The 18,861-nt window shown below is 41.8% G+C and overlaps 1 protein-coding gene across 1 annotated transcript in view; it reads right to left on the bottom strand.

Annotated features, from left to right (window-relative positions):
• The window catches only part of LOC122560424 (cytochrome P450 2K6-like), a 47,425-nt gene that overhangs the window by 21,674 nt on the left and 6,890 nt on the right, over positions 1 to 18,861 (bottom strand). Inside the window, exons 2-10 of the mRNA XM_043711057.1 lie at positions 16,481 to 16,630; positions 14,940 to 15,100; positions 13,893 to 14,066; positions 13,069 to 13,210; positions 12,733 to 12,920; positions 11,958 to 12,099; positions 7,019 to 7,185; positions 887 to 963; positions 599 to 806 (exon numbers count right to left, since the gene is read on the bottom strand). Coding sequence (XP_043566992.1) covers positions 599 to 806; positions 887 to 963; positions 7,019 to 7,185; positions 11,958 to 12,099; positions 12,733 to 12,920; positions 13,069 to 13,210; positions 13,893 to 14,066; positions 14,940 to 15,100; positions 16,481 to 16,630 — 1,409 coding nt within the window. The remainder of the gene's footprint in view (positions 1 to 598; positions 807 to 886; positions 964 to 7,018; positions 7,186 to 11,957; positions 12,100 to 12,732; positions 12,921 to 13,068; positions 13,211 to 13,892; positions 14,067 to 14,939; positions 15,101 to 16,480; positions 16,631 to 18,861) is intronic.

Here is an 18,861-nt window from a genome sequence, read left to right on the forward strand (position 1 = left end):
AAAGGGTAAGGATGCAGGATGTTACAGTCCAGCAGGCTGGCTTCAATGCTGGAAGACATTTACTGGTCTAAAGGCAGTGAATATTTCTTCAGTTAATATCTCCTATTCACCACACCAGTAACCTTTCAGACTGTTCAATGGGCCACACACCCAGGTTTCACACCACTGTCCCTGGGGATGGAAAATGTCATGCTGACTGGTACCTGAGAGAATTCTGCATCTGATGGACACTGGAGAGGCGGAAGAATATGGTTTCCCCCTCCCACACGAAATTTTTATTGAAATTCTTTCTTACTTCTGTTTTTTCTTGTTGCAATGTATTCGCCTTTTCATCCCTGAGTAACTTTAAACACTCAAGACACTCCCACGATGTGGGTGGTCAGGATGCAGGGGAGGAATATACTCAATTCCATTACCTGGCCAACATGGTGTCAATTTCGGGGTAATATCAGCTGGATTCTGGTTGGTTTGCATTGGTGACAATAACTCACTGAGATCACCCCTTCAGAGCAGAAATTCACATCCCCAAGCGCTGAACACAAATGGGAAAGAGCAAACCAGGCTTCTGATTCACTGTCCGAGTCTAACTCGCTCTTACCTTCATCAATGATTTGTTCAGCTTCTTCAGATCCAACATGTGCAGGTTCCCGATCACTGGGAGAGAAGGGGGTCCCGGGGGGAAGTTAACGACTCCAGGATTTTTCAAGCCGCTGTTGAAATACAGCAGGAGGATAATGGTCAGAGCCCCCAGCAACACCAGGGTGATGGCATCCACGAAGTTGATGACCCCGGGATTTTTCAAGCCGCTGTTGAAATGCAGCAGGAGGATAATGGTCAGAGCCCCCAGCAACACCAGGGTGATGGCATCCACAGGGAAAATACTTACAATCGACATCCCGGGATCGAAACTGGCAACAGGAGGGGCCGCAGTTTATATTCGAGCTCAGCTCCTGTGCTGAAAAGCTGCAAAAAGATTCAAAAGGGAAATCTCTCACTGATCGATGTGGTTTTAAACTCTCGGATTATCTGAACTTTCCCTTGTCGAAGCCCTGTTGTGTAATGAACTACAGTGGGTGGCAATGACCTTCAAAACCAATTGGAAGGCAGGAAAGAAAACTCTGTTCCTCCCAAAAATACAATTTATCAATTGCAAACAGTCTCTAAAATTCCCCCTCACCTCTCGGCTGACCAGCATTGATTACCCCTTCCCATTTGCCCTTGAGAAGGTGGTGTGAGCTGCCTTTTGGAGGGAGGGAATTCCCTGAGGGAGGGAATTCATGATTTTGACTCAGCCACAGTGAAGGAACAGCAATGTATTTCCAAGTGAGTGGCTTGCAAGGAACTTGCAGGTGTTAGTGTTCCAATGTACCTGCTGTCCTTATCTTTTGGAATGGAACTGACAATGGGTTTGGAAGATGCTGTGTAAGGATCTTTGGTGAATTTCTGCAGTGCATCTGGTAGACAGTGCATGCTACCGCTACTGACTGTCAGTGGTGGTGAGTCTGGGTGATTGTGGATGTGTTGCCAATCAAGCAGACTGCTTTTTCAAGGATGGAATCAAGCTTCTTGAGTGTTGTTGGAGCTGCACACATCCAGACAAGTGGGGAGTATTCCAACACACTCCTAAATTGTGTTATGGACAGTGGACAGGCTTTGGGAGTCAGGAGGTAAGTTAATTCTGGCAGTATTCCTGGTCTCTGACCTGCTCTTGTAGCCACCGTACTTATGTGGTAAGTCCAGTTGAATTTCTGCTCAGTGGTAACCCCCAGGATGTTCATTATAACACCATTCTCTTATTGGAGATGGGGATGGTCATTGCCTAGCATTTGTGTGGAACAAATATTACTCACCATTTATCAGCCAAAGCCTGGACATTATCTAGATCTTGTTGTATTTGAACATGGGCTGCTTCAGTATCTGAGGAGTCACAAATGGTGCTGAACATTGTGCAATCAACATAGAACATAGATTCTCTAAGATGTGGAAGCAGGAGAGAATATGCAAACACCACGCCAACAGTTGCCCGAACCTGGGTGCCTGGTGCAGTGAGGTAGCAGTACTAACCACTGAGCCACTGTGACACCCCAAATCATTCACAAATATTCCCACTCCTGACCTTATGATGGATGGAAGGTCATTGATGAAGACGTTGAAGATGGGTTGCCCAGGATAGTACTTTGAGGAACTCCTGCAGGAATGCCCTGGAATTGGGAAGACTGACCTCCAATAACCACAACCACCCTCATTTCTGCCAGATTTGATGCCAACCAGTGAGGAGTTTGCCACTGATACCTATTGTTTCCAGTTTTGCTCGGGCTCCTTGATGTCACACTCATTGAAATCTGGCCTTGATTTCACGGACTGTCACTCTTACCTCACCTCACCTCTGGAATTCAGCTGTTTTGTCCATGTTTGGACCAAGGCTGTAATGGGTCTGGAGCAGAGTGGCCCTGACGGGCCCTGAACTGGGCGTCACTGAGCATGTTATTGCTGAGCTAGTGCTGCTTAATGACAAGGTTGATGAGACCTTCCATCACTTTACTGATAATTGACAGTGAACTGATGGAGTCGTAATTAACCGAGTTGGGTTTGTCCTACTCAGGACGCAACTGGGCAATTCATCACATTGTCAGGTAGATGCCAATGCTGAAACTGTACTGGAACTGTTATTCTGGAGTCATAGAGGTGTACAGCAAGGAAACCTAATTTGCCCAGTTTCATAATTTGAGCTCGTCCCATTTGCCTGTTTTTGTCCATATCCCTCCATAAATCTCCCATCCATGTACCTGTCTAATTGCTTCTTAAATGATGCAGGCCATTCAACACAATCACCATTATCTGTTTGAAATAATTGCCCCACTTTCCCCTCTTGCCATAAACCTTTGCCCTCTATTTTTAGATTCCCCTACCATGGGGAAAAGCTGATGGCTATCTACCTTCTCTACAATTGCAACAAAATAGCACGGATCCTATACTCAGTGCGCTGACTGATGACAGGTAACATACTGAATGCCTTCTTCACTAACCTGTCTATCTGTGACTCCATTCTCAAGGAACCCCTCGATCTCTTTGCTCTCTAACACTCCCCAGGGCTCCAGCTTTGACTGTGTAAGTCCTGCCCTGGTTTGCCTTACCAAAATGCTACACCTTGCACTTATTTAAATTAACCTCCATCTGCCATTGCTCAGCCCACTGGCCCAGTTAATCAAGATCTCACTGCATTCCCAGATAACTGACTTCACTGTCTACTATAGCATCAATCTTCATGTCATTCACAAACGTACTAACCATATCTCCTAAACTCTCATCCAAATCATTTATATTGAAGGGAGTCAGAAACATGGTGACATTACAGTCATTTGGGAAACAGTACTGAACAAACTGAAACTCTGAGCTAACAAGTCCCTGGACCTTGGTAGGCTTAACTTTAAGGTCTTAAAAGAGGTGGCTAATGCGGTAGCAGATGCATTAGTGTTCATTTTCCAAAGTTCCCTAGATTCTGGAAAGGTTCCATTAGGCTGGAAAGGAGTAAATAAAACTCTTCAATTCAAGAAGAGAGGGAGCTGGGAACAAGAAAGTAGAGGTCGGTTAGCTTGAGGTCTGCCCTTCAGGCAATGTCAGAATTCGAGTGCAGAGGAGGTTATACCTGAGTGTGAAGGAAAGATAAATGTTACAAGGGTCAGTGCAGATTAGTGAAAGGGAAATCATGCTTAACCAATTTATTGAAGTTCCTTGAAGGAGCATCATGTACTGTGGATAAGTTGGAGCCTGGAGACATGTCACACTTGGATTTCCAGAAGATGTTTGACAGGAACCACATTAAGAGTTATTGTGCAAAATAGGAGCTCATGATGCAGGAGGTAACAGAGGATGTGCATGACCAGAGGATGGGCTGGCTGACAGCAAACAGAGAGCATAGAGTTTTTTTTCTGTCTAGCAGATTGTGATGAGTGGAGACTGACAGAACTCTCTGCCGGACCTCTGTTTTTTAACATTTACATCAATGATTTATATAAGGGAAAGAAAGACATGTTAGCTAAATTTGCAGATGACAGAAAGATAGGTAAGAACATAAATTCTGAAAATGTCACAGGGAGCTTGCTAATTAGGAACTACAGACAGATATAAATAAGTTGAGTGAGTAGCCAAAAAATCTGGCAGAAGGAGTACAGTATGACAAAATGTGAAGGCAACTTTAAGCAGATGTTCACTCTACCGGACAGCAAGCAAGTCTGTATTGCATTCCTCCAAACTGGCTGGTAACGTCATTATCACATTGTGTAAATCAGACTCTTAAAGTGACAGTCCAATGTATCGACATAAATACCATATCAAGGGCATTTTACTAGAACTGCCCAGGGCACTGGTTAGACTACACATGGAATATTCTGGTTTGAACTCTTGCTGAGGGAAGATTCACTTACATCGGAAGCAGTTCAGTGAAGGCTCACTAGGCTGGTTCCTGAAAATGAAGGGATTGTCTATTCAGAATGTTTGAATCTGGAGGTCTCGATGGCACAACTTTATGAGTGAGGAAGAGATATTCAGATTGGGGCCAAATAGTTTGAGCTTCAATCTGCAAATCTTTCCAAATTGTGGACAGTTGGTCTCCCACTCTGAGAGATTTCTGGTCAAATATGTTGAGGAAAATCTTTCAATCTTCTACCACCACTGTCCTTCGCTATAGTCTGCAAAATGGGGGTGAAGGGCCACGGTGCCACTCTAACCCCTACTGCTAGAGTGAACAGTATGACACCTCAACCTCAAAAAAACCTTATTTAAAGCAGAGCTGCAGCCAATGTTTCAGGGTAGACCTGACCTACAATGCAGCATTTCCAGCTTCTCAGCATTTGCTGATTGTTAAAACTAACCAACCCCTGTGATCAAATGAAACTAAACAATAGATTTCAATGTTAACACCTGAACTTACTAAAAGGAGACAGTGAATACAAGGATAAAATTGACATTCAAGGTTTGGATGATAAAGAAAGTAACTGATACACAATGAACATTGCAACATCTAATTTATTAAGAGCACAGCAACAACAGTTAATTAACTACTGAACCATATTTTGGGACAACAAAGTTATTTTGCTTGGAAACGATTTGATAGTTTACAAAATCATGAAATATTTAATAACAGATAAAGAAAATCTGCTTCCAGTGGCATCAGGATCATCAATTTAATTAACAAATTGATGAATTCCCCGGGCTAATCATGGAAAGAGTATGGATAGCTGCATCAAAGAGTCAGCAATAAACACAATAAGCCTCCTTCCATACATTATTACTCTATGATTTAACCGTGTCCTAAAGACAAAACTGAAAAGTAGACTAAAATATATATAATTATAGAACATAGAACAGTACAGCATGGAACACACCCTTCAGCCCACGATGTTGTGTCGAACATGACATCAAGTTAAGCTAATCCCTTCTGTCTGCCGATGGTCCAGAGCCCTGGAGGGATATATTTATTCATATGCTTATCTAAAAATCCTTTAAACACTACCGTCGTATCTGCCTTCAGATGGAAGCATGTTCCAGGCACCTATCTCTCTCCGTGTTAAAGACTTGCCCCTCCCATCTCATTTGAACTTCTCCCTCTTACCTGAAACCCTTGCCCTCTAGTATTAGATGTTTCAACTCTGGGAAAAAGATCCTGACTAACAACCTTCTATCAGGTCTCTTCTCAGACTCTGCCACTCCAGAGAAAACAATCCCAGTTTGACCAGCCTCTCCTTATATAGCTCATACCTTCTTTTCCAAGCAGCAGCATGGTAAACCTCTACTGCACCTTCTCCAAAACTTCCACACCCTTTTTGTTATGTGGTGGCCAGAATTGAATGCAGCTTAACCAAATAGATTAAAACCTTACATGAACCGTCAGTATCCATTTTCCCTGCCAGAAACAAACCTTGCTAATTATCTAAAATTTTGCAGGCCAGTGCACTCTTGTCACCCCTCAAACTGTCTCAAGTCTCCAGGAATTAAATATGAATCCCCAAAACGATACCATGTTCAGCTCAGCAAATATTTCACAGGGACATGATTTTTTAAGATGTGAATTTGCTTGCGGAATTCACATCCAGAACCTCAACCTGAGCTACAAATCTTTTCAAAACTTGCTAGCATGATTTTTTTTTGAGAAGTTTCTATTTATGTAAAGAAAAGATAATGGGGGAATAAAAGGCTGACAGTGAAGAATGATCAAACTGTGTAAGAAAGAGGCTGTTCAATAATTGGCTGGGCAGGACACAGGATGGTCAACTGATGGACGTGACATTAGGCAGAGACTTGAGGTCAAATAATTAAACCTCCAGGAATATGTCCAGAGTTGACAACCTTCATGTTTACTTGCAGGGTAATTTGTAGACTGTACAAATGTCTGCTCAGCATCATACATTAAGCAAACAGGTAAATTGGTGGGGTAGGTGGCTAATTTCATTGGGAGGTGCCATTTAAGAATGATTTATGGTAAATGCTTGTGTAATGAAAGCTGTGTTTATAAAGGTCAATGAAATTATGTAATACATTTGTCACTCAAACTTGGGAATGATACAACTGATTTAGTATCCTCCCATTACTTAATGTCAAACACCCAGCTCTTTAACACAAACAACTACATAGGTTAGGTTGAGAGAGATATTTTATTCAATATATTCTATGGACAATTAATCCCAGGGAATCTAACAAATTAATAAACTTCACTTCAAGATTAAGGATTTGATGTCATGTATGTGATGAAAATTGGGGCATAAATCACTGGGCAACTTCACGAAATTCACAGTCATGTTTCTTAATTCACCGATCCTTCTAACTCCTTTGTGTTTTGTGACAGAGCTAGTTTGTACAGTGAACATCACATTGTTAAAGTAAATATAATGATGATGACTCAGCCCAATTTGACAGGCACCGTGTGAAGAAACAAGGGAACACTTTTATTCAGATGATTAAATGTTTGTGCAAATGAAAATCACGTTAAATCATGAATGAGGTGGCAACATCAGCGACAGACAGCGCACACAGTTTGGTACTTTGGGAACGAAGTAAAACCCACTCCAGACTCAAGTTCCAGTTCACTGACATTCGGTGGGACTTGAAACTTAAATTTTTGTATCAGTGTAGTAAAGAAGAGGAACAGCTCCATTTTAGCCAGGGTCTCACCAGCACAAATCCTTCGACCTGCAAAAACACATTTGCAAAAACAGAAGTGTCAAAGCGGCTCTTCATCACACAATGGTGTTCACAATTTTTTTTATAATAAACAGGATCTTGCTATTTTATACTGCCTTTTTGGAACAATATAACTTAATCACTTAGATGCCAATGTTTTCAGGATTGTGAAACTTATCGATGAGATATGTTGCTGACTGTAGCTTGTTGCTCCAGCAGCAGGAAGTACAGGAGCGTCGAGCAGGAAGCTGCTCACAAGGTTACACATTTGGGCGGTTGCTTTACCCAAAACACTAATCGGGTAGTGTCTCCCACCCATCCTCCTCCTCTAACCAAAAAAAATGTCCTGTACATCGGTTGGTAAGGTGGTAAGTGCTTTCTTTCGAGTTTCACTTTTTTCATTTAGAATAGTGGGAATGGCGGTTAGGGAAGTTGAATGTTCCTCCTGCAGTATGTGGCAATTAAGGGTTACCTCCAGTGTCCCTGCTGACTTCATTTGTGGGAAGTGCACCCAATTCCAGCTCCTCGAGAACTGTGTTACGGAACTGGCGCTGGATGAACTTCAGATCATTTGGGAGGCCAAGGGGGTTATTGAGAGTTACAGGGAGATAGTTACTCCACAGCCATGTGAAGAAGGTATATGGGTTACCGTAAGGGGTAGGAAAGGGAACCAGCAGGCAGTGCAGGGATCTCCTGTGGTGGTTCCTTCAAAAACAAATATAACGTTTTGGATACTTTTGGTGGGAGGGCAACCTACCAGGGCTAAGCAATAGAGCACAGGTCTCTTGCGCAGAGTCTGTCCCTGCTGCTCAGAAAGGAAGGGAGAAGAGGAGCAGAGCTTTAGCAATTGGGAACTCCAAAGCTAGGGGGACAAATAGGAGATTTTGTGGGAACGAGAGAGACTCATGATTGGTTTGTTGCCTCCCAGGTGACAGGATTCATGATGTCTCTGATCATGTTTTCGGGATGAGGGGGGAGGGGAGCAGCCCCAAGTTGTGGTCCACAAAGGCACCAACAACATGGTAGGAAGAAAGTTGTGGATCTAAGACAAAAATTCAGGGAGCTAGGATGGAAGTTTGGAGCTAGAACAAACAGACCTGGAACAAGGAGAGAGTAGAGCTGAACATGTGGCTGCAAGGATGGTGCAGGAGGGAGAGTTTAGGATTCTTGGATAATTGGAGCTCTTTCTGGGAATGATGGGACCTCTACAAACAAGATGGTCTTCACCTGAACCAGAGGGATACCAATATCCTGGGTGGGGAGGAATTTGCTAACGCTCTTCAGGGGGGTTTAAAATAATGCAGCAGGATGATGGGTACCTGAATTGTAGTTCCAGTGTGCAGGAGGTTGAGGGTAGTGAGGTCAGGAATAGGTTTACAAGGTCACAAGAGGGCATCAGCAACCAGGATGTTTGTTTGAAATGTGTATACTTCAATGCCAGGAGCATCCGGAATAAGGTGGGTGAACTTGCAGCATGGGTTGGTACCTGGGATTTCAATGTTGTGGCCATTTCAGAGACATGGCTAGAGGAGGGGCAGGAATGGTCGTTGCAGATTCCAGGATTTAGATGTTTCAGTAAGAACAGAGATGATAGTAAAAGAGGGGATGGTGTGGCTTGTTCATCAAGGGTAGTATTACAGCAGCTGCTAGAGCGTTTGAGGACTCATCTACTGAGGTAGTTTGGGCTGAGGTTAGAAACTAGAAAGGAGAGGTCACCCTGTTGGGAGTTTTCTGTAGGCCTCCAAATTGTTCCAGGATGTAGAGGAAAGGATAGCAAAAATGATTCTCAATAGGAGTGAGAGTATCAGGGTAGTTGTTTTGGGGGACTTTAACTTCCCCAATATTGACTGGGAATACTATAGTCCAAGTAGTTTAGATGGGTCAGTTTTTGTTCAACGTGTGCAGGAGAGTTTTCTGACACAGTATATAGACAGGCTAACAAGGGGCGATGCCATAATGGATTTGGTATTGGGGAATGAACCCGGCGAGAGATTAGATTTGGAGGTATGTGAGCACTTTGGTGATAGTAATCATAATTCAGTTACGTTTACAATAGAAATGGGCAGGGTTAGGCAGGGAGGTATATATACTGCAGGGAAAGAGGTATAACTGGGGGGAAAGGCAATTGTGATGCAATTAGACAAGATTTAATATGCATAGGATGGAGAAAGAAACTGCAGGGAATGGACACAGTTGAAATGTGGAGCTCATTCAAGGAACAGATACTGCAGGTCCTTGGTAAGTATGTATCTTATCAGGCAGAATGGAAGTTGTTGAGTAGGAGCCATAGTTTACGAAAGAAGTTGGCTGCATTTTGAGAAAGAAAATCTTAGCAGGACTTATACACTTAATGGTAAGGTCCTGGGGAATGTTGCTGAACCAACAGACCTTGGAGTGCGGGTTCATAGTTCCTTGAAAGTGGAGTCGCAGGTAGATAGGATAGTGAAGAAGGCGTATGGTATGCTTTCCTTTATTGGTCAGAATATTGAGTGCATGAGTTGGAAGGTTATGTTGCAGCTGTACAGGGCATAGGTTAGGCCACTGTTGGAATATTGCTTGCAATTCTGGTTACATTCCTATCAGAAGGATGTTGTGAAACTTGGAAGGGTTCAAAAGAGATTTACAAGGATGTTGCCAGGGTTGGAGGATTTGAGCTATAGGAAGAGGTTGAATAGACTGGGGCTGATTTGCCTGGAGCATCGGAGGCTGAGAGTGACCTTATAGAGGTTTATATAATCATGAGGGGCATGGATAGTGTAAAGTCTCTTCCCTGGGGACAGGGAGCTCAGAACTAGAAGGCATAGATATAGGGTGAGGGGGGAAAGATATAAAAGGGACCTAAGGGGCAACTCTTTCATACAGATGCGTGTATGTGTATGGAACGAGCTGCCAGAGGAAGTGGTGAAGGCTCATACAATTGCAACATTTGAAAGGCATCTGGATGGGTATACAAATAGAAAAGGTTTGGAGGGATGTGCGACAAGTGGGACTAGATTGGGTTGGGATATCTGGTTGGCATGAATGAGTTGGACTGAAGGGTCTGTTTCCATGCTGTACATCTCTATGACTCTATTACTCTAAGTTGAAGCTCTTGTCAACAATAAGAAGTTGGCTTGTGTGAGGATGAGGCGTGAAGCCTCAGTTAGGGGGCTTGAGTGTTATAGGTTAGCCAGAAAAGATCTAAAGAGATGGCTAAGAAGAGCCAGGAGGGGACATGAAAAGTTGTTGGTGGATCAGATCAAGGCAAACCCAAAGGCCTTCTATAGGTACATCCGGAATAAAAGAATAACAAGCATAAGATTAGAGCTAATCAAGGATAGGAGTGGAAAGTGGTCTGTGGAATCTGTGGACATGGGGAAACGCTTGATGAATACTTTTTGTCAGTATTCACATTGGAAATGGGCAATGTTAGTCAGAATGTGGAGATCCAGGCTACAAGATTAGATGGGATTGAGGTTGACAAAGAGGAGGTTTCAGCAATTTTGGAAGATGTGAAAATAGATAAGACCCCTGGGCCGATTGGGTTTATCCTTGGATTCTCGGGGAAGCCAGGGAGGAGATTGCTGAGCCTTTTGCTTCGACCTTTATGTCATCATTGCCAACAGGAATAGTGCCAGAAAACTGGAGGATAGCAAATGTTCTTCCCTTGTTTTAGGAGGGGAGTTGGAACAACCTTGGTAAGTATGGGCCAGTGAGCCTTACATCGGTTGTGGGTAAGGTGTTGGAAAAAGGTTTGAAGAGAGGGGATTTATTATCTGGAAAGGAATAATTTGAATCGGGATAGTCAACACAGATTTGTGAAGGGTAGGTTGTGACTCACTAACCTTATTGAGTTGTTTGAGAAGGTGACAAAACAGGTGGATGAAGGCAAGGTGGTTGCTGTGGTGCATATGGACTTCAGGGGCATTTGATAAGGTTCCATGCGGTAGGCTATTGCACAAAATACTGTGTTTCGGGATTGAAGGTGATTTAGCGGTTTGGATCAGAAATTGTTTAGCTGAAAGAAGACAGAGGGTGGCGGTTGATGGGAAATATTCATCCTGGAGTTCAGTTACCAGTGTTGTGCTGCATGGATCTGTTTTGGGGCCACTGCTGTTTGTTATTTTTATAAATGATCTGGATGTGGGTGCAGAAGGATGGGTTAGTAAATTTGCAGATGACACTAAGGTATGCAGAGTTATGGATAGTGCCGAAGGATGTTGTAGGTTACAGAGGGACACAGGTAAGATGCAGAGCTGGGTTGATAAGTGGCAATTGGAGTTTAATGAGAAAAGGTGTGAGGTAGTTCACTTCAGAAGAAATAACAGGAATGCAAAGTACTGGGATAATGGTAAAATTATTGACAGTGTCGATGAAAAGAGAGATCTCGGTGTCCAGGTGCATAAATCCCGGAAAGTTGCCACACTGGTTGATAGCTTTGTTAAGAAGGCATATATTAAGAAGATGAGTTGGCGTTTATTGGTAGGGGGATGGAGTTTCAACTCTACAAGACACTGGTAAGGCCACACCTGGAATATTATGGGCAATTTAGCATGGCCAAACCACCTGACCTGCACAGCTTTGGACAGTGGGTGGAAACTAAGCACCTGGAGGAAACCCACACACACACACACGGGGAGGGTCACTGGCACTGGGAGACAGCAGTGCTAACCACTGAGCCACTGGGTTGCCCTAACAAAACTAAAATTCCCTCAATGATGCATCTCCTAGATCTTATTCTCCCCAGCTAGGGATGGATAATTTCACTCACATATCATTCAAAAATTAATCGGTGATATTACCTGCAGAGAAAGGCATGAAGGCATCTCTCTTCACAAACTTGCCCTCAGCATTCAGAAAGTGAGATGGGTTGAACTCATTTGGTTTTTCCCATTGGGTTTTATCATACAGCACAGAGGACAGCAATGGGATTACATGGGTTCCCTACAAATATTAAAATATCGTATCTGTATTATGTTATTATTATTAAAATGCAAAGGCACTGTTGAAAGTAATTACACAATTTCTCATTAATAAATGCACTTGAAATTCAGAAATACCATTTACATTCTAATTGTAATCCCCTGAGCATCCTGATTAGAACTGCTCCAGGATTGGTGGCTGTGCCTGCAATGGTCTGAGTCCTCAAATCTCGTATCCCCACTCTCCTCCTTTAACAAGTTCCTTAAAACCTGCCTTTCGACTAAGCTTTTGGCTACATGTCTATGTCTATCATTTTATGGCTTCTGGTGTTAATTATTCTTCAATAACCCGTGCAGATTTTTGGGTTGCTTCACTACATCTATAAATACAAAAGTTGTGATCAAGCCATATCTTTTCAATTATTTCTCCACTCCTTCTCTTTTCCTCCATTACCTGCGCATATTGCAAAATTAATAAAATACACAAATGTAGTCAGACATTGCCATATTATTCTAAATAGCGTAACAAATGTAAGTTGATGAGATTGAATCATTCAGGTACTAATGGTGCACAGTGCATCAGGTTTCAATGTTCCCTTTCTTCCTCCCTATTGTCTGTCTATCAGGCCCTGAATGCAGCCTTTCCTGAGGGTACCTTTGGAATGAAGTATCCTCTGAAATTTACGTCTGCTGTTGTTTCATGTGTTATGCCCAGTGGTACAATATCCCCAAACCTCTGGATTTCATGGATCACTGCATCAGTGTACGGCATATCTTTCCGATCTTCAACTCTGGGATATCGCTCAGATCCAATCACTCTGATAATTTCCTCATGAACCTTTCCTGCAATCCGAGCACATTTTTAAAGTGATTGTAAATACTGCCATGATATTTTCAAACAAGATCAAAATCTCAATCACAATTAAAAAAAAATAAGAAATACATCCAACAAGGTCAGCTCCAGAGTGGAATTAATCAGAGTGCTCCTTACTTTGGATCTCTGGATATTTCATCATCAGAAGCATTCCCCAACGAAGTGTGGTTGAGGTGGTCTCCATCCCTGCAGCAAACAGGTTACTAGTTGTGAACATTAAATTGTCTTCATGGAAGTATGAATTAGGGTTGTCCGATTCCTGAAAGCAAGACAAACAATGCAACAGCTCAGAATTGAATTGAAACCTTTACTGCCGGTCCTATAATGCATACTTAACCTCACAAATTGATTATTGGGTATTGCAGCTCAGAATAGGGACCTGGAAAAAAAGCCTTCTCTATGTTTACTCCAGCATAGTACTGAGGGAGGCCAAACTGTCAGAGATGCAGTCTTTCAGATAAGATGTTATTCTGAGGTGCTGTCTCCTCTCAGGTCAATGTATCATAAATAAATCTTTCTGTTGTGCTTTTCACTTTAAAGTCAATAACAAGTGCTTTTTGTAGTGCAGCCAATAGTATAATGTAGGAAGTGCATGAGTAAAGTCCCACAAACAGCCATGTGGTTCTGACCAGATTTTATTGATCTTGGACAAATCTACATCAGATGGTGACGACAATTCAAAACTGCTTCATCAGCTATAACATGCTTAGGGTCATCCTGGGATTATGAAAGACAGTGTAATTGTCAGTTCTCTCTTTCTAAAAAGAACAATATTTTTCACACCCTTTACTGAGAATCGTATACATTTTGCATCAAAAAAGGAGTCTATTCAGCCCATCAGGCCAATGCTGAACTGAACAAAGTTAACTTTTTTTTTCTGAAATACATAAGTATAACTTTGGGAAAGTGGTAAAACTCTGAAAAAACAATAGGGTTTTTACCTTCTGTTGTCTGATCATGAACACATCGATAAAACTCCTCAGGTCACTGCCATCTAGTTTATGACGATTTTCTTTGAAGAAACCTTTAAGGAAATTCATAGTCTGTTCTGTATTGGTAAGCACTTTATTGTGTCTTCCTGGAAGGAATCTCAGGAGTGGAAATGCATTGTACAGCTACAGAATCAAAATAACACCATGTTATCAAGGTAGATATTGAAACAAACTAATGACCTGCTCACATCGAAGTAATCGCAATTTCAAAATAAGTGTCAGATAAATCTTTTAAACGTTATGAATCTTTGACAAATAGTGGTTTTTGCATATTGTGAATAATTATAGCTTTTTACTATAATTATTGTCATGCAATGTCTGAAACAGTTGTGTAAACAAATTCAATATCTTTCAAAAGGGAATTGGATAAATACTTCAAAAAATCAGTTTTCTGCATCATGGGAATAAGAAAGGGACTTGGACCAATTGCACAACTCTTTCAAAAGTGTTGGAGAAGGAAAACTGGACCAAATGATCGTCTTCTGTGTTGGACAGCCTGCTGTTTCAGTTTCAATGTATAAGAGGTATCTTCAGAGACTCAAGATTTTGAGACAGCTTGTCAAGTATTGAGAGGATATTTTCACTTGTCAAAGTATTTAAAACAGAGACTATAAATTTGAAAGTAAGATACTGTTTGAAAAACAGAGATGGGTACGGATTTGTTCTCTCAAAGTGTCATTAAACATTGAAATCTACTCCCCAGACCAACATATATTGAATCTATTCAAAGTGGAGTTGATGGGTATAGTTTCATGAGCAGGTTTGCAGTCACAGGAGGCTGTAAACCTTTGTGGATGACACTGGCACACACCTGCCCATCCCCAAACCCGCCCACCCTGTTATGTGTAGGAGGGGCAGGCCTAGTGCAGCCTGCCTACTCACGCCAATTAAGGCCCTTAACTGTGCAAGTAATGGCCAATTATATTGCACCACAAATTTAATGAGGCTTTACTGCAAGTTGCAAATGATGTGATTCAAATGAAAGATGAAACTTACATGTACCACAGGTGAACCAAGAAGTTGAATGTTCTCATTCACTCTCTTTACTAAACTGACAAACATTTCATCCTTATAATCAAATCTGTCACCAAAAACTATAGAGCAAATTATATTGGCCACAGCAGAGTTCAGTTGGACCGTTGGATTAAACGGTTGGCCTGCAAAAGAAATTTTAAACATTACACTCAATCGAGTATTGACCCTTTATGTAGTGATTGTAATGAGGTTAGCCAGGTGGACCTCAGAATAGGATTCCCTGCCTGGACTGTTAACTAGAGAGTCCTGGTTGGCAGATGTAAACAATAGTGTAAAAGTGGGCACTGCAGGGAGTGGAGTGTATTATTTCCCCCTCCAACTCTATTTTGATTTAATCCCTGCCCTCCCCTTCACTGTTTGATCACGCAGCATTGCCCTTTGAGAAGGGCACTGCTTGTCACTGGCCACTTGGGTGTTTCCATTCTTCCTGGTGGTGGGAAATTGAATAAAGATTTCCACGCGTGCTGTTTTTCACTTCTTGTTTCACTGTGACACCTGCACACACACACACACAACATGGGTGCGGGGGAAAAATAAGCATTACCACTGTCAGGTGGTAGTGTGGGAGAAAAAGAGAGTAATTAAAATCAACCAACAGGAACATCAGAAGAAAGAAAAAATAAACAGGAAGGCTAGCCAAGAATGATCTGATCAGTATGTGGTGAGGACGGGTGTCACGTATCTTTTTTACAGCTATATTGAATCTGTGTTCTATGCACTGTTTCTGATCTGATTACACTGTCTTGCCTGTGTTTGTTACTGTTATCTTTGTGATGAATGGAAGTGGGATTTGGGGTCTCCCTGAAAACTGGTTGAACAGTGTGGTTTGGAGTTTGGCTTTACTGCCCTTTCCCCTGAATATCGTGTCTTTGTATGAACTGCTGCTTCCTGTTTATTGTTAACTATATTTTGTACTGTTTAATAAAATAAAAAAAAACAGGAGTGTCAGAGATTCTGTCCATTCCGGGAGCTGGCTGTGAGGAAGCAGTAGAATAGTTAAGTACTATGCATGTTAAAATAAACGGTGACTTGGTGATGGGATACCAATTTTTATGGCGGTATTTCACTTTACAAGAAATCACAATTGCATTACTCTTCACGTAAGACCCTGAAGCATGTTCCCTTGGCTATAGAAAGGAGGTAGATAGGAGATAGCTGTCACTCTCACCAGAATTGAAGACTCCTTCAATATTCAAATTGAGCAGGGCAACCACAGAGCAGTTCACAAATTGAGAGATGGATGAACTAGAAAGCTATGAACTAGTTTGTGTATTCAATCACATGTGATCTATATGAATGCACATCAGGGGGAGCATACTACAATAATTGCAGTTAGTTTTGGATTGGTCTTACAAAGAGCTTGTTGAAACACATTGGCCTGAATGGTCCCTTTCTGTGATACAGATTTCTGTGATTCTTTAAGGTACATCTGAAATCATAAATAATGCACACAGAGAAAAGAAACAATGGCAATTCTGTTCAGGAGCCTTACACAAACTCACCTTGATAAGCAGCAATGATTTTTACCAGAAAATCTGACTCCTCAATTATTTTGTCTTCAATGGTTTTCTTTCCCATTCCAAAATCTCGTAATGTGGTGAGGGCAAATCTTCGCATTTGCTTCCATGACTCCCCGTGACCAAAAATAATACCTTAAATCCATCAGAAAGAAGCAAACACTATCATCACTCTTGTAATCCTCACTTAAACTGACAACTTTCCTCATAGAATCATGGGCCTGACTAATGAGAGAAATAGGACAAAATGAAGTGAAAAGGTTTGCATTTTTTATCGTGAAATATTTCTATACAGAACTCTTCTAAAGATAACATCCTGGCATCCCAAATGCTTCAGTCACTGAGTTACTTTTCAGGTGTACTCACTGTTAGAATATAGTAAATGCACTAACCAAGTTACACACAATGAGCTTCCACTAACTATTTATTTTGGAGATATTGATGGAGGGACAAATAGGAACATAGCGACATAGGAACAGGAGTAGGCCATTCAGCCCCTCAAGCCTATCCCATGATTCAATGAGCTCCTGGGTGACCTCTGACCAAACTCCATTTCTTAACAAATCACCAACCTCAGATTTAAAATTAACAACTGATCCAGTATCCACTGTCGTTTGTGGAAGAGAGTCTCAAACAACTGCAATCCTCTTGGTGTACAAGTGCTTCCTACCATTTTGCCTGCTTGGTCTGGCCCTGCTTCTCAGACTCTGCTGCCCCTCATTCTAGAATCCCCAACCAATGGAAACAGTTAATCTGTACTTACTGTTTTTCCTGTCTATAGCCTGTTTCTTTTCCAATTTCTTTTCTTGTTTATACTTTTCCTGTTACAATCTCAAAGACTTCAATCAGATAACCCTTTAAGAGTACATCGGCCTAATTTGTATAATCTTTCCTCATAAATTAACATCGTAATAGTTAGGACATCAGGGAAAAAAGTTCTCCTCTTTAAGTAACACCATGTGACATTTTATTCCCACTGGAAAGGGAGGATGGGAAGAATTCCAAGAAATGTACCTCTGACAATACAGTATTCCTCCACTACCTGGGAATATTAACCTGGATTATTTGTTCAAGTCTGAGATGAAACTTGAGCCCACACTATCTGACTCAGAGACAAGAATGCAACTGATTGTGACATTGCTGAGAGTAGATTTTATGGCAATGCAGTAGGCTCTCAACATTACTTCAAGATGTGTTACACTCAACATGAGATTGATTAATTAACAATCGAACACGAGAATGTTTCATATCACAGCACCATTATATGTTCAAACGCTTTTAAAAGCATTTTTTTTGAAAAGTCAAAAAATTGTCAAACATAAAAATATCTGCAATTAACAGATCAAATTAATGTTATCAGTTGATAACTAACTTAAATATAAAGTGTTAGAAGCCTCAAAATTATCGGATATATTAAGATCATATAAATGAAGCATTAGATTGTCTACAAGTAGAGGTCTGTACTGAACATACAGAATAGAAACATGTTATTTGAACTAAATGGTCTTTGTCAGAATTTGTGCTCTACAGAAACCTCCTCCTACCCATCTTAGAGTCATAAAGACGTACAGCACGGAAACAGACCCATCGGTCCAACTCATCCATGCCAACCAGATATCCTAACCTAATCTAGTCCCACTTGCCAGCACTTGGCCCATAACCCTTTCAACCCTTCCTATTCATGTACCCATCCAGATGCCTTTCAAATGTTGCAATTGCGCCAGCCTCCACCACTTCCTTTGGAGCTCATTCCACACATGCACCATCCTCTACATGAAAAGTTCCCCCTTTTATCCCCTTTATATATTTCACCTCTCACTCGAAACCTATGCCCTCTAGTTCTGGACTCCCCCAACCCAGTGAAAAGACCTTTTCTATTTATCCTATCTATGTTGTTGTTCTGTTCGCCGAGTTGGGAATTTGTGTTGCAGATGTTTCGGCCCCTGTCTAGGTGACACCCTCAGTGCTTGGGAGCCTCCTGTGAAGCGCTTCTGTGTTGTTTCCTCCCGCATTTATTGTGGTTTGTCTCTGCTGCTTCCGGTTGTCAGTTCCAGCTGTCCGCTCCAGTGGCCGATATATTGGGTCCAGGTCGATGTGTTTATTGATAGAATCTGTGGATGAGTGTCGTGCCTCTAGGAATTCCCTAGGTAAAAACAATGACTGCAGATGCTGGGAACCAGAATCTGGATTAGTGGTGCTGGAAGAGCACAGCAGTTCAGGCAGCATCCAGGGAGCAGGGAAATTGACGTTTCGGGCAAAAGCCTTCATCAGGAATAAAGGCAGAGTGCCTGAAGTGTGGAGAGATAAGCTAGAGGAGGGTGGGGATGGGGAGAAAATAGCATAGAGTACAATAGGTGAGTGGGGGA

Source organism: Chiloscyllium plagiosum, chromosome 21 (genome assembly GCF_004010195.1).
Source record: "Chiloscyllium plagiosum isolate BGI_BamShark_2017 chromosome 21, ASM401019v2, whole genome shotgun sequence".
NCBI classification, from domain to species: Eukaryota; Metazoa; Chordata; class Chondrichthyes; order Orectolobiformes; family Hemiscylliidae; genus Chiloscyllium; species Chiloscyllium plagiosum.